This window comes from Macrosteles quadrilineatus, unplaced genomic scaffold (genome assembly GCF_028750875.1).
Source record: "Macrosteles quadrilineatus isolate MER2022 unplaced genomic scaffold, UCM_ALF_1.0 Scaffold_3__2_contigs__length_128488019, whole genome shotgun sequence".
Taxonomy (NCBI): domain Eukaryota; kingdom Metazoa; phylum Arthropoda; class Insecta; order Hemiptera; family Cicadellidae; genus Macrosteles; species Macrosteles quadrilineatus.
This window is the reverse complement of record NW_026542596.1, coordinates 64,086,070-64,101,819: the sequence shown is the minus strand read 5'-3', so window position 1 is coordinate 64,101,819 and position 15,750 is coordinate 64,086,070. Positions and strand designations below refer to the sequence as shown.

General features: G+C 34.2%; 3 protein-coding genes across 5 annotated transcripts in view; 2 read left to right on the top strand and 1 right to left on the bottom strand.

The window, feature by feature from the left end:
* The window catches only part of LOC128988793 (rho GTPase-activating protein conundrum-like), an 88,041-nt gene extending 83,008 nt beyond the window's left edge, over positions 1-5,033 (top strand). For 2 of the 3 annotated variants that reach the window (XM_054410439.1, XM_054410437.1), the window contains exons 12-15: positions 257-437; positions 1,109-1,278; positions 1,913-2,106; positions 3,319-5,032. In XM_054410439.1, coding sequence (XP_054266414.1) covers positions 257-437; positions 1,109-1,278; positions 1,913-2,106; positions 3,319-3,437 — 664 coding nt within the window. In that variant the 3' untranslated portion in view covers positions 3,438-5,032. Of the gene's footprint in view, positions 1-256; positions 438-1,108; positions 1,279-1,912; positions 2,107-3,318 lie in introns of all 3 variants that reach the window. The other variant, XM_054410438.1, reaches the window with a different exon arrangement.
* Positions 5,034-8,195: 3,162 nt separating this feature from the next.
* On the top strand, positions 8,196-9,431 carry LOC128990171 (sentrin-specific protease 8-like). The gene has a single exon (XM_054412454.1). The coding sequence runs from the start codon at positions 8,352-8,354 to the stop codon at positions 9,003-9,005; it is 654 nt and encodes a 217-aa protein (XP_054268429.1). The 5' UTR covers positions 8,196-8,351; the 3' UTR covers positions 9,006-9,431.
* A 1,021-nt stretch (positions 9,432-10,452) lies between these two features.
* LOC128989259 (uncharacterized) lies at positions 10,453-15,649 on the bottom strand. Its single transcript, XM_054411135.1, has 4 exons — positions 15,442-15,649; positions 14,312-14,434; positions 11,765-12,006; positions 10,453-10,852 (listed from the first exon to the last, which is right to left on the bottom strand). The coding sequence occupies exons 1-4, from the start codon at positions 15,550-15,552 to the stop codon at positions 10,453-10,455; spliced, it is 876 nt and encodes a 291-aa protein (XP_054267110.1). The 5' UTR covers positions 15,553-15,649.
* Between the last annotated feature and the right edge of the window lie 101 nt (positions 15,650-15,750).

Sequence of the window (15,750 nt, the reverse complement as noted above, 5' to 3'; positions counted from 1 at the left end):
GTTTTTGATTATCCAAGGTAGTCTCGATCCGTTTAGCTCGGATAGTCGGACTTATACTGTACTGTGCAACAAAAAAAAATCACGATTGCCAATCTGGACTAGTGGGAGTCCAGACAAGGCCCATCCGGATGAACAAGAGCCTAATCTAGTAATATTGTACCATCTTTCTATTAGATCTCATAGAACAGTGTAACCAGTTAGTTAGCCTAGTTGGACATCACAACCACAGCATACACTAACTTGTGTAATTTGTCAGGTTCGTGACTGCAGACAAGGGCCAGCTGAAGACACAAATAAACTACGCAGCCGTTTGCTGCAGACTGACAGAGACGATGTTGCAAATGGCCGACTCTCTGTTTCTAGTGCCTCCGCAGCTACTGACTCAACTACGCAGACTGAACGAACAACAGCGTTACAAGCACAAGGAGAATAAGCCGGTAAACTGAGCTGCAGTTAATGTGTATTTTGGTTGAGTTGTGCTAAAAAGTGAATTTATGTCAATTGTGTAGGACTACTGTCAGATTTTGGTCGCCAGAAGACAGACGACATATGTTTTCTTCACCTGGAATGCTTGATAATCAAGTAGTTCAAATTAATTTTGTCTTTAGGTGTTACACTAAGCAGCTGCTACTAGTTTGAAACATTTCAGTGGCTACTTATTAGCTATTTAGTAATGCTACTCTGTTGTATTTTGGTCATTCAAACCATTTTTTGAAGTAAAGAATTCATCAAAAAGTGCTCAAAGGGCAGCGAAGTGACAAAGACCAACCACAACCACACACCATCAGTCCATCAGACCATCAGTCACAATGATAAAAAAACTTGAACTAAAAAGGACCAAAAATTATACTATTGGATTGGGCAACAGGTTACTACAGGCTAACTGTTGATCAAGTGACTGCCTATCTAGTGTCACATAATGCTTCTTTCTAGCTTCTACTAAGTAGCTATGAGTGAAACAGCTGCTTCTAAAAGTGTAGGGAAATATCAGGAAAAGTCAAGGTTTTGTAGAGCCTGCAGCATGTAATTTGCTGAAATATTTGTTTCCTTTGACAAAAAACGTATTTCTTCCAACAGTTTCATATGAGTTTTCCAACTGTGATTGCAGATGAAGAGGCTGCTGGGTCGCAGGACAGGTCGGGATCCGATCACTCGCAAGATAGACAACGAGGTAGACTTCCAGGAGGGAGTGGTGAGAGTGAGTGCTCCGTCATTCCTCATGTCTGACGTGCCTGTGGTGCTCACTCCTACTACCACGGCTGGCGAGGTGGTGCTCAGGTCAGTGTGGCAACATGGAGCTCCACAGCTTAGGGTTAAAGAATTGTTGTGGTCATTTTCTATAAGTGATTAGTAGTGCTGTACCTAAGTGATTCTAGACACTCATAATGACAAACAAAATTTTAATGTATTTTTATGACTGTAAATGGTCATAGTTTCCACAATACTGTAACATGTAGTGATTGTCTCTTGCACAATAACATTATTATCATTTCCTGCGATCAAATTCTATTTATTTATTCAAACCAATTACAATAGCTGCAAGAATATTCTTCATACTACACAACAATCTAAAGGATAACCATGGAATATGGTAATAGAATAGGCTCAGCCATAGGCTATTTTCGATTATTCCAAATTTCACGGTTCTTTATGAAATTCAATGGCTTTTTCCCAAGCATTATAATGTACAAACAATTTCCAGTTTTCTGGTTGGCAGATAACCCTGGTTAAATTGAGCTATTTAAGGTTAGATTTCTTGAAAATGTTTATTTGTGTTTAATTATTAATTAACATTGTGGTAGTATTCTCTCAAACTTGCCATTCTGTTAACATACACTATGTGAAACTGAGTCAATGAGCAAAGATGAAATTTCTTTAAAAATATTTTTACTCATCTACTTATCTGTTGTAGGCTGATAGAACAGTCAAGCAAGATGGAGGTGCAGGTACCACACGGGGGCGGTGCAGTCAAGCTGGGGCGGAAGGACAAGTCAAGAGCGTTGTCCGAGCTTGCGCCCAACGGCAACCTCAGCTGTCTACTGGCTACAGCTGACACGGACATGGCTCTGCAGACTCACTTCCTACACGAGATGGGAGGCAACATCGGTATGTCATCCCATCTATATTGATCAGCTGTAGCCGATTTCGTTTACTTGAGTTGAATGAATCTCTCATAATGTGCTCCTATTTCTATTTTCTATTTTGCAATGTTTGTAGAATGGAAGTATTCAGCTGTAATGTAGCATTAGTATATTTCACTTTTAGTCCCTGAGGCAAGATATTGTTTTACAAGCAAGGCAAAGCCGAGTGCATAAATAACTATTGAGCCTCAGAATGAAACTATTGTGGTTATGGCAACGCTCTATAGCGCTTGACGCTGCAGCAGTGTGCCCCAAAACTACACTGCACTCCTAGCGATGGACGCTAGAATATATACTTACCGCAGCACTGCTGTCAGTCTATATTAAATTATTTTCTCTATGCAAGTAGTGAACTAAACTTTTAATCACGGTGCAAATGGTCACGCAACATTTATTGGTTTTAAATATTCTAATTCAATTCAACTCAATTCAAAATGACCTTATTCATCTCTTGTACATTGAATATTATTCCATAGTCTAGTAATTTTCTGTCTTAGGGTAGTAGTACTGTATTACAATGTATTAAAAAGTACGTTGGAACATTATTTCTCGTGATAAAATAATACATACATTATTAGTTCTCCTGTTGAGCTAAACAGAATCTTAATTTGAGACAGGCGAAGTATTCTTTGGGACAGGCAAAGTATTCTTTGGGACAGGCAAAGTATTGTTTAGGAGAGGCAAAGTATTCTTTGGGACAGGCAAAGTATTCTTTGAGACAGGCGAAATATTGTTTAGGATAGGCAAAGTATTCTTTGGGCCAGGCAAAGTATTCTTTGGGACAGGCAAAGTATTGTTTTGGACAGGCAAAGTAATATTGAGGACAAGCAAAATCATATAAATATTAAATCAACCGTTTTCGTAAAGCTCAGCTCTACGAAAATGAGCCATTTATCTTCATATACAGAGTGAAGAAATTATCTTATTTAAATTTTCATATTGGGGTTGAAATAAAACAATCAATAAAGCAAATAGTAACATTTTTTGTTTATTTAATTAAGACCATGAAAGGAAAATTAATTTGATGGTGGAGTAAGATTTTTTTTCTCTTTACTAAACATGTATTTAGATTTAGATAATTGTTATAGGCTAAGTGTTGGCTATTGAAATGAAGGAAATTATCAGAGAATTACACTGTACTGTGCCAGTCTTCTTAAAAAGTAATCTTTACTTTCAGGCCAACGAAGAATAGACCCTAATGCACTTCTGCTACCAATTTATCAGGAGAATCCAAACGCTCAGTGGCTTATATGCTGCGACCACAAAAATGGGAGCAGTCTTCTATTCAAGAAGTGACCTTCGTTATACTAATAATATAGTAGTATATGATAGTTATAGTAATAAAAAGATGTGATTTGTATTTTGTTTCAAAACAAATCTACTGTTTAGAAATTACGAAGAGAAATTACAACCTGATATAGTTGCTCCAAAGTCCTGGATTCCTGGATTGATGTATATTTTATACAAGGTTTGTGATGAGCCAGGCAATATGTTACCACTTACAACGCTACAGTGTAGATCATCTTAATATTAGTTGTAAATTACTTTAGTTTTAAATTAATTATCTCAGTTTGAAGTATATTGTACCGTAAGCATTTATACACCAAGGTGCATTAAGTATACATTATTTGATAGTTATCTTTACAGTTACAATTAATTATTGAGCTGGTTCTGTAGATTTTTTTTAAATTTATTGTTGATGAGTTTTCTCTTTCTTTTCATTAAGTTATGACCTTTCTTTAAGGTCATATATGAAGGTAGTAAATTTTGAAGCATAAAATAAAAAGCTTATAATGTGTTCAAAACTATCTGTAACTTACTCAAAAACTATCTGCCTTCAAAACGTACCAGTTAAACATAGTCATAAAGCTCCACACTCCACAGTATTTACTGAGTGAGTGAAGGAAACTTTTTCTAGAATCATTCAGACAATTTCGTACTATGAATCATTTTCAGTCACTTTTTGCACCCAAAACGTTTATTTGGCAAATCAGTCAAGTCAACTGTTTTGCTACAAGTATTTGGTTTATTTATCAATATTATTTTGTACTTTTAATTTTACCGAGAAGTTAACAGATAATTATTTGTTTTTTCCTATAATCAGTTTTTTTTCACTTGGTGCGTAGACATGTTTTGGTATCCAAACAGGTGTCTAATTCCAGATTCACAATATTATTGTATGTAATTCCATATCCACAATAATTTGTACTGCATGTTAATAAAGAGAATTAGTGTAGTTTTACTTTCTTACGTAATTTTTGATTATGTCTCTAGGAGCGAGTAGAAATAATTTTAAGTTTAATTATCTTGAAGAAGCATTAGTATTGTGATTTAATTTATTTTACAAATCTTAATGATACTGTATAATGTACATAATAATGATTTGTTGTACAGTGGTTGTAAATATTTAACTAGCAATAAATCAGAAAAAGTGATATTTGAAATGTAGAAATCTTATCAAATGAGTGGTAATTTGGTTAAGAGTTACAATTTTCAATATCATGAATTGTATTACACTTAGATTACTATTTTACTACAGCCTAACTCAGATATGTTAGGTTTTATAACTGAGTCATGCATTTCCATACAGTTAAAGTTACTGATACTAATAACAATTATTTTGCATGAGAAAGAATCGGTGGCTATTTGTTTGACGTTTCAGATGATTATAATCTATTACAAAATAATACAACTTTTAAAATTTGTATAGATAATAGATTGATTAGGAAATATTTTTTTATTCTTTTTACTATCACTTTACACTTTTATTATTGTTTTAAATTCAAATAAATATAGACTGTAATAGTTTTATAAAAATAAACATTCCTTCAAAAAGTTTTTATAATATGACTGAAAAATGTATTTTGTCAGAAAATAATTTAAATATGTTTAGCTTAATTTTGTTACCAAGTAGTAAAATAAAACTCTACAAAAACAAATGTCTATTACTAACCCCGATGTTGTGTTTTGACTAAAAATGGTATAAGTAATATATTATTTTTATTAGGAAGACATTTTAAGCCTTAGACTAATTTTTTACTACTAATTTTTTACACAAACTACCAACCAAAATTATAAGCATGAAGTAGATATACAAAATTCAGATTTTGACTAGTTGGTTTCAAATTTGCAACATTATCTTGATTAATTACTTTCACCGCAATCTCAACTATCTGTCACTAAGCATACTCTAATGAATTTTCAAGAATAATTTTTGTCATAATATCATGTTGTGATAGGATGTAAGTATACTGCCTATAATAGAACAGCTGAGAGAACACCCCTTATCGTAGCTCAGTGTCTCAGTGATACCTCTTTGGACCGACAGACCAAACATTGTTGGTTGCAGACCACAGCCTGCATTATCTTCAGAGGCGGCCCTACATAAAGAATGAATGAATGAATGAATGAATGAATTATGAATTTATTCCACCACATATATAAAAATTACACAGCCAAATGTACAAAAGAAAAAAGGGCTTTATGCAAAACTGAACTAATAAACTGTAACTAATTAACTATATACATGTGTAAAAGGTTGTTCCTATCTAATTAGTCCTGGAATTAGCAGACATAGGCTGTGCCTGTGCGTCTGCTAAGTTGCTATAAAGATTGAATGAAGTTAAAGTGGTGCAATTTAGTTTTATTATTTTGTATGAGTGAAAAGTATAATTAAATGAATTTTAGCAGTTAAGAAATAGTAATGTAATAAGTGACAGTACTCTACAACGAAAAAGAACATGCAATAATAATAAGAACATGCAATAAATATCAATACAAGCGTCGGAGAGAGAGCGGCTAGGGTGTGCTGTCAATGTCGAGGCCAAAGTCAAGTCAATGGTCAAGTCAAGGGTCGCGGGCCGATCCCGTCGCGCCGGTAAGATGAAGTAATAATAAGATCACCCTCGTCTGTATTTAAATTAAGTAGCCATTCTTTAACAAGACGTTTAAAAGAGACAATAGATGTGGCGTCAAATAAATTTAATTCAGAATAGTATTAACAAAAATTTCGAAAAACTATGTGAGATATATAAAAAGAATTTGTTGAAAAAGTGTTGTATACCTGAATGTGGACTTGAGATGAGTATCTGGTGTTATGAGAATGTGAGGTTTCATTAAATATTCTAGTGCAATTCTTGAAAATGTTAATTAGTAAACATTTGATATATAGTTTGCGAACTGTAAGAATTGATGTTTCCTTAAATAGGGCGTCAGACGGAAATCTTTAGATTTACCAAAACCAATCTTTAAAAGTGACCTATGAGCAATATTTAGAGGTTCGAGCAAACTTTAAAGGCGAACAAGGTGGTGCCTGGACCCGTAAAGACACATTTCAGGTATTAAGAGAGGGCTATTGAACCTTGCCTTGGGCCTTGCAATCTCTAGAGCCGCTGCTGACTATCTTGTCTGTGTGGTCATTACTGGATTGTCCTTAGTCCTTAGTCCGACTTATACGGTAATGGTACTTCACTGTCTTTATAGCTTTACATCATTTCATGGACCAGCAGTTTCATGAGGCTATTGAGTATTGTAATAAAAAATAAAAACCAAAGAAAGGAAACTTCCAACTTAACCTCAAGATCTCAACATTGCTAAGTAATTTCACACCCTTCAACCCCAGGTGTCAGCCAATAGGAGGAGAAGAGTTGAGAAATTTTGTCGATAGGTACAAAAATAAAGGTCAAATCCTACAGTAGAGCGAGAGCCCCCAACCAAGGGGTGTGTGTTGTAATAATCCTACTGCTTGAAACTCCGATTCAAAATTTGATTTTTAGTTTAGTTGGATATAAAAACCACTGCCATGGGTTTGACATAGCCTCCTCTAATACAGGGTCGTAGGGGAGACAAAAGTGGGAACACCGCTGTTCCGGCAAACAAAACAGCTGTTACACTAATTTTAATTTTCAATGGAGCGTATTGCAGGGGTTTTGCACACATATAAAATATTTGGGGAGAGACTTTGAACTTCCCAACTATATTACAAGGATTCAAGGGCGGTCCTATAGACCTATATTCTGGGGTGCGTCATCGGGGGTGGGGGTATAGATTACCCCCATGCAAAGGGCGGGTCTGGGAAAAAATGGGAAATTAAGTGCTCAAATGAGTTATTTTCAAGCTATATTTTGAGACATACAAAATTAAATTGGTCTTGGTTAATGTGTACAAGCTTCCCAGTTCATTTCATGGCCCAAGAAATGTTTAATAAACATGTACCATAGCCTACGAAGTTTTTGCATTATTGAGACTTTGTGGAGTTACACGTGATTTTAACAACTATTCCTACTGCAAAAATACAATATATTCAGTTAAAAAATCATAGAATTTATATTTTAGTAATAAACTCTGTCATCAAGCTTCTGCCCATTCCCCAAATGCCAAATTCCGTTATTTAGTCTGTTCCTACTCGCATACCGGCAAAATGTTGTGTCTACGGGTCCCGGGAGGCCTATCTCTGTGAAAAAGTATTTATTTATTTCGTGCCTGTATGTGTCCTGTGTTCAGTGTCTGTTTGTATTTAAAAACCAACAAACTAAGCTAATCAAGCGGGTTTAATGTATTTATTTCATGGACTGAAGTGTCTGACGATGGCACCTCGCCGAAACATGAAACACGATTGTTACTTTTGGAACTGTATGACAGTACAGTAACAAAAATCTCATTTAGATATAATACACTTTTTATCTGATTTAGCTTTTATAATTTCTTAAGAGTTACAACATACTATATATAGTTATATATTAATCTATGACTGAAAACATTACCTGTATGATATTACAAATTGAAAATACTGATAGTTTAGTTCAACATTACAATGGAGTCGTACATTGTTATATCTAAGATTTTACAAACACATTTTATGACATTTATACAAACGTCAATCCACAGACATAAAACCTTTTCTTATACATTAATATTAGTACAATAACGCTCTTCATGACTAGGCTAAGCGATTCGGTTAAGCACTATGTCGTCTGCCTTTTTGTCTAAACTATGAATAGTAGTTACAAAAACACATTGTTTTTATTTTGACTCGTCTAGTCGTCTGCTTTGCTTGCTTTTGTACCCTTGATCTGAAATGTCAAAATTTAAGTGTCAAATTACTCAAATACTACGTGCAAGTGTGATATGAGGTTTCCGATTAAATCGGATTAATACAGAATTAATATTGTTGTGTAGTTTACCTTGCGTTGAATTTGACGAAGATATAAAATGACCAGAAAAGAAGACGTGGTTGTGTTTAGTTACTACGACTGTATCATTAGAGAATCTGATTTGAAAATTCTCCAAAGCAATGGATGGCTGAATGATGCAATCATAAGTTTTTATTTTGTTTATTTGGAACAAGAACTATTCAAAAACCACAATGAGTTGCTTTTCATAGGACCGGAGGTCACCCAATGTCTCAAAGAAAGCCCCTCAAGTGAAATTCCAATCTTCCTAGACCCCTTGGAGGCTCAGCACAAAGATTTTATTTTTATGGCTGTGAATGACTCTGGAAAATCGGCTGGTGGCTCTCATTGGAGTTTGTTGGTCTACAATCGCCTTGAAAATAAGTTCTATCATCTCGATTCATCCTCACACACGAACTACCAACCAGCTTTGAAGCTAGCTCGCAATGTAGGTAATTACTTTAGCCCTTCCTCTGAGGTTAATTTGGAAGAGATGACATCTCTTCAACAAGATAACTCCTATGATTGTGGAATCTACTTGATCTGCAATCTAGAAAACCTAGCACATCATGTTACTACCCATGGACATTTGGAACAAGTCCCATTCATAAAGAAAGATATTGTTGTTAACATGCGTAATGAACTCCTAGAAATCATTTCAGAACAAGTGGAAAAAAGCAAAAATCAGGATTAATGGTAACATTAGGTTAGTTTCCACTTAGCCAGGACTAGGCCAAAACTATCACAGAAGCCTAATATTTATTCTTGAGCAAAAAAATAAAATAAAAAAAGAGCATATGATTGTTGCTATGTACCAACCATTTTGCCTTTAACACTCTAGGCCTAGAAAAATTTAACAAAAATAGGATTTCAAATTTGTGGTCTTTTTGCAGCAGTATTAACTTACTTATAGGATAAGAAAATTTCTTATTTAATGTAGGCAGACTAACTTACCGGTACTTGTTTTAAACAGATATCATGTCAGTACAAATGAATTATTCTAATCTTAGCATTAACTTACTTCCTAAACATGTTGTTTTATATCCGTTAATATGTTTAACCTCGGAATTGTTTTGAGGTTAGTCCTTAAATTTTGTTGATAAAGTTTGTTTACTATTAACATGTGTCTTAGGTTTTATTATAATTTCCTAATAGCCCCTTGACTTCTATGGTGTTTGCCCAAATATAGCAGGCCTAATCATTTAAGCTGTAAACTAGCGCTATGAGCAATAGCAAAACTTGTTTATGGTGGTATTAAAAAACAGTAAGAATTACATTCTCATGTTTATTAATCAGCAAAGAACAATTAGTAAATCAAATAATGATTCTATTGCCATGTTACGCTCCTTTCACACAATTCAGTATCCGCCGCCTGGTCAAAAATCTTATGTATTTACTATGTGTCCATATTTCTTTCGCATTAGGCCTAGTCTTATGGTTTTGAATTCATTAAAGTTTTCACAGTCAATTCTCAGTTCATTTAACGATAAAGCTTTCGAACAACTTGTCGTAGGCCTATTGTGGCTGTTTAATCGATTTATTATTAAGTTACTTTGTAGTCTATTAACTATTGAAAGTCACTGAAAATTGTAAATTGAACCTATAGGCTATAGAACAGTCACAATACACAAAACAGTGTCCAATTGACAACAGGGCTAGGCTGGCCCTCCCAGATAGTAATATGGTTTAAGACAAGATAAGATTTTCCATTTAAGGTAAAGTGGTATTATTATGTATCGTTTTTATACTGGTCCGGAAACACGTCATAGGCCTTTAGCTTTTTAAAAATTAAGGTAGGCCTAAAAAGAAGTAGGCCTATTTGACAAAATTTTTGGTAGGCCTTCACTACTACTATTTGTTTGGAGATTGTGTGAAAACAACTTACAAAGTAATTACCTTTAAAAGCAGCTTCAACATATACAAACTATGGGATACCTACATTGATTTAGAACTGTAATTCAGTCTTACATTACCGATATGTACATGAGCTCAGGGGCTAAAAACGTGACATATAAGACATAAGACATTTAAGATCAATTTATTTCCTTTAGAACTTATAATACACAAGTCATTGGAAAACATCTAATTCTAGTACCGGTACATTATAAAATATACATACGTGGAGTCCAAATATTCACATACTATCCTGCCTGTACTCCAATCCAGTGAACCGTACAAATATGTTCAAAGTGGAGTTTTTCAAATAGATTTCTAGACATATTATTGTTTTCTTCAATAATGGCAAAAGGATCAATTCCTTTGAGAACAGCTTGTTTTCCCATAGTTTTTACCAACGCTGCAGCATATCCTTGTCTTCGATACTCCGGATGAACATACAACATGCCTATCCCCCCATAATGCTGTTCCACTGACCATCCTACATAACTGTGGTTTTTGCCAATTCTGAGACCAAGACCACCGTTCAGTGTAAGACTATCTCTGACTATTACTTCAGTTCCTGGTCCAGAATATCCCCAGTATCTGTGGATTTGTTGTGTGTGGTTTCCATCCAAAGAACATAGAGTTATCTGGGGTGGCAGTCTGAAAAACCAATTTTAATGAAAGCACATATCTAATGAATGGTTTAGGTAATTATCTTACACTGCCCATGTTGGGTTCCTGCATTTTCCTCACGGTATAATCATCAAGCAAGAACAAATAATACCTTTTGTTGCCTGTGTTCTCGAGGTAGGCCTTGTAGTTTCTAGTTCTTCCCTACAGTTAACCATCTTAAGAACGTAGGCAACAAAAAAGTTAAATAATAGAACACCCGCAACAAACCTGCTGACTAAGCAAATTTCCATTTACCTGATTTGATTTTCACTTAAATCTATTCAAACAACATTAGGTTTAATGAGTACCTAGGTTTGCTTTACACAGAGGGTAATAAAGAGCGTTTTTGTGAAATATTAATAGCTTAGTATAATATATATATATAAATTTGACAAGTTTGATCAAAATACATACCTATAAACAAGCAAACTATAACAGTTTTTACTTATTCTTCGCCATAAGAATAACATAGAAATTTTAAATTTAACATTTTTTGGAATTTTCTCCATAGCCAATAACAATACAAAAACACTTCTATTTACTAAATTAATTCTTTTTTAAGCTCTTCAAAACAGTCAAGAGAAATTTAGAAAATCTTTACGTTTTGAGGGTCAAGAATGGGGAAAATCTATTTTTACCCCATAGCCTAATCATATGAACTTCACTCTCAAATACCATTCTGTGAGTACTGTTTGAACCGTTAAAACTTTTGCTCCAGAATGGGACAAAGCCATAGCTACTTTACATTATGAATCTCAAAGCACATTCTTGGTAATATTCAATAAGCGGTGGAGGAATTCCTCAGACAATATAGTAAAAAACATTACCTACAATAATAGTTTTGTAGCATACAACTTCTATCTTCTTAAAAAGACTGTCCAAACCTACTTATGAACTTACGACTCGTTCAAACTCCTCACTCTGGTTGGAGGCATCCAGACTTGGAAGCATTTGTCATTTTTTATCACTCTTAGACCTTTTTCTTGAATAATTTCTTGTAAGCCTGGAACAAGTCTTTCATGTATTGCTTCGAAAATCAAAAGTTGATCCCAATGTAGGACATTAGTATGTTTAATGGCTTTATGAATACTCTTGCAGCTCACTTCATCCAGACAGTGGTATTGGACAAAAGTATGACCATCCTAAAATAGCATAATTTATTATTCCAGTTGTATACAAGGTCTGAACTTCTATAAAAAAATGTTGACAATTTTAATTTTTTGTCATGAGTCACAATATTAAACATTTGAATATGTTAACAGGCATATTAAAATGTTAGGTAACTTAATCTTTTGAGCCCCAAAAATTATTGATCGATTTAATCATACATATTAATATACCTTTTCAATTACCTTACAATTTTTTTAAATATTATAAACACAAAAACCTATACCAATTCAATTACAACAATTTTTGAACGGGTTAGGCTAGTCTACTCAGTAATGGTCAGTAAAATCATAGACAAATCTATTACTTATTTAATACGCAAGCATGTTTTTTGTGACAATTACTCCTCCGAAACTACTGAACCGATTGACATGTTTTTGGTGCCATTGGAAAGAGCGTAACCTGCGTAACGTGAAGTTGTGCAGGAAACTTTCTTTTTAGGGAAATAATTAGAGAGTGAGGCCCTGGGGACCTTTAAAGTTTCGTATTTCTCCATAAGATTAACATGGGAAATATAAATTGTTATGAAACTCCAGCTGTTGTCAGAAGTTAAAAGTGAGAAGGAGAACATATGTTAATTCTAAACATTCAATAAGTTTGCTAATACAGTTTGCTACAAACATTTACTGACTTGGTTGAAATGAAATATTTACTATTTGAATTTGGATTAGCGTAAATATTACAATGGAAAAAAGCGAGAGAGCCTGGATAAATTGATATATGAGTGAAAATTTAAAAACGTACGTTTTCATGAAAAGCACTTTGCAAATTTTTTTCACCTTTTTTCAGAACTTTTATTATTTTTTTTATTTCAAGTTAATATTTACGGTCGTGAATTGTCTGGAATGATCTAAATCTTTCTAAACAATCCTTCAATTATAGGTACTGTTAGTTATAATAAAAATATGTGTTTTAATTGAACTAAACTGTTAAATTTACAATTATATTAAAGTTATTGTCACGACCAAACACACTATAATCCATAAGGCTGGATTGGTCGTGAAAAAACCCGCGATGGTCGTGAAACTTTGGTCGTGAAATTACGTGTTATTTGGCTCTGTTCTGGCGGTAGCCCTGCCCCTCATGTTCGAGGATACAAAGTGGACTTCTAGGTTAATCTAGCAATTGAAATATCTAATAAACAAAAATTAACACCATGTCTACTTCATCGAATGACTACGTATGGTCATGGACACACCAAAATTACAAAAAACACAATCTTTTCTTTATTAATCTTGTAATTCCTCTTTTCAACTAGAAACGACCGGCACTACAATCCTGACGTACACCCCGAACTAGTCTCTAAAACCAACTGACTCCATCGACGCCAGGCTAGCCACTGTCGTGCTCCAAAGTTGAAAATTTTTCCCAAATGGTCGTGACGCCAAATCGAGGGACAGACTTATTTTGTCATGGTAGTCAGTTTGCAATGACGATAAAATTATAATATGCTCCTTTTATGTCAATTTAATAACCATTGATGACATAAAAATATGGCTTTATACATTTTGGCATGAATAATTAGTCTAAAAACAGCGTGAAAGTTGGAAAATGTACCCTAGGGACACGTCATGGTCGTGAATTTCGAGACTTTAAAAATAGGAAAAAAATACCTAGAACCTATTTAAAACCAATTAAATGTGTGTAACATGTTGCCCCCGTCCCAATAAATGTTAAAACACATAATAATAAACTACAAATCCAGTATCTACGAAGTAAAAGGCCAGGGACACGAAAACGTACGTTTTTAAATTTTCACTCATATTCTGTTATGTACATCTTGAGTCTCTCCATAATCTTTTGGTCGAATCTTTTAAAGTCATCAGAAATTATGACCGCTATTCCTTTTAAAATAATGCCTCTAATACTTAGCAATTGCTCGAATTCGAGCAACAGAGACACTAGTAGAACTAAATATAGACCGAAAGCAGTTCTGTGAATAGCATAAGTTCTGGCGTCCACTGTTTGGAGTGTCGTGTAGTTACGGCACACACGCTACTTAACTACACGACACTCCAAGCGGTGGATGCCAGAACTTATGCTAACCGCAGCACTGCTGTTGGTGTATATTTAATTCTATTTGTCTATTGTAAAATGTAGCAAAATTATTGATTTGATGTTAAACTAAAAATCTGTGCATATAATCAATATTTACTCAAGTTGTTCACTGTTTATTTCACCTTCTGTGGGTCTTTCACAAAGAAATATCTCATGATTACTGTGTACCTATTTATCAGGCCAACAGAGAAGACGGTAATGATAATTTTTCCCAAACAATACCTTGAACTTGACAACAGCCATAACACTCTTGGTGCTTGAACCCACATCAGGACAGTAAAAGTTGAACTCTCCATTCCAGTGTTGCTTAGTCCAGTTTACAAAGTTAAGCAAAAAATAGTATGTCTAAAACAGATGATTGTTAAGATTACGCCACGGAACCAGAAATAACACTATTTTAAGTCATATTTGTATAAAAGCTTTACAACTTGGCCGTCCTTCCATTCTCGTTCCATGTAACGTAAAGGTTTTCTAAAAACACCATATCAAGGAATAGCCCAACAAGTTTTAATCAGTAGCAGTTTCATCAGCTGATTAGTTAATACTATTGCTTGGTAATCAATAATAAATAATTGACGATTCTCGTTAGAATTGCAATGAAAGCTCAAAGTGCAGTGTGTAGAGTAGTTCATTGAAACCAAGTATCATGTTGTTGTTCAACAGAGATTTTGACCAAGATACAGTAGGAATCCTCCTTTTTGGTACTATAAGTTTATGAACAGCGGCAGTTTGGATCACAAGAAGTTTAATGGTCGAGCCCAGCAATGAAGATTGTGATGATTGTGAACAGTTAAAAAAAAGTCTATGAGATGCGCAGCACGTGAATTAAACACAAAACACCCTACCGTACACAAAATCTTAAATTTACTTACATTCCGTGCTTACAAACTTCAAATTTCAAACTTCAACAGAAATAAGATGATGTTTATTTTAGGTTGTGTTTGATCCAAACTGGAATACAGACTTGATTATCTGCCAGCAAATAATGGAAAACACATTGAAAGTTGAGTAAATTCCTTACTATGTACCAAAACACTTGAAATGATTTCCTAGTCTTTGATGGTTATTTCTTAGCTTTAAGTGAGAAAATTAAGTATGATGGTGGTTTAAAAGTTGCAAACGTTTTTTATAAACACCCTGTAATAGTCAATGGTTGAATATAAAATAAAATCAGCAATCTGACACATACTTTCTCCAGTTAGCTTGTTAACAACCTTTATCATGGGAAAGCTGTGGGAGTAACTATGATATTTTATAGGGAAAATCACAAAAGTTAAAATAACTTTTGAACCATATAATTGTTTCAGTAATGGGCGGTTGCACATATTAACTATAAAAACACACATGCTTACGTGAATAGAGTGTGGCCAGTCTTTCTTCAAATTACTTAGTATTGCCGGTAACTCATTGAAGCCCACCTCCTTGAAATGGATTTCAGGATTTGACGAAGCAAGATTTTTCATTAGAATTAAGTTAGGTACCCTACAAAAAGTTGTTTCTGATTTAAAACGATCAACTGCTTAAACACTCACTCAAACTGTTTGGTTGTTATTGTTTGGTGTAAACACACGCACACTCCTCACACACCCCACCACTATCAATATGCATCTAGCACTTAACAATCAGATAAAGAATCTCCAAGTTAAATTAACAATTCAAAT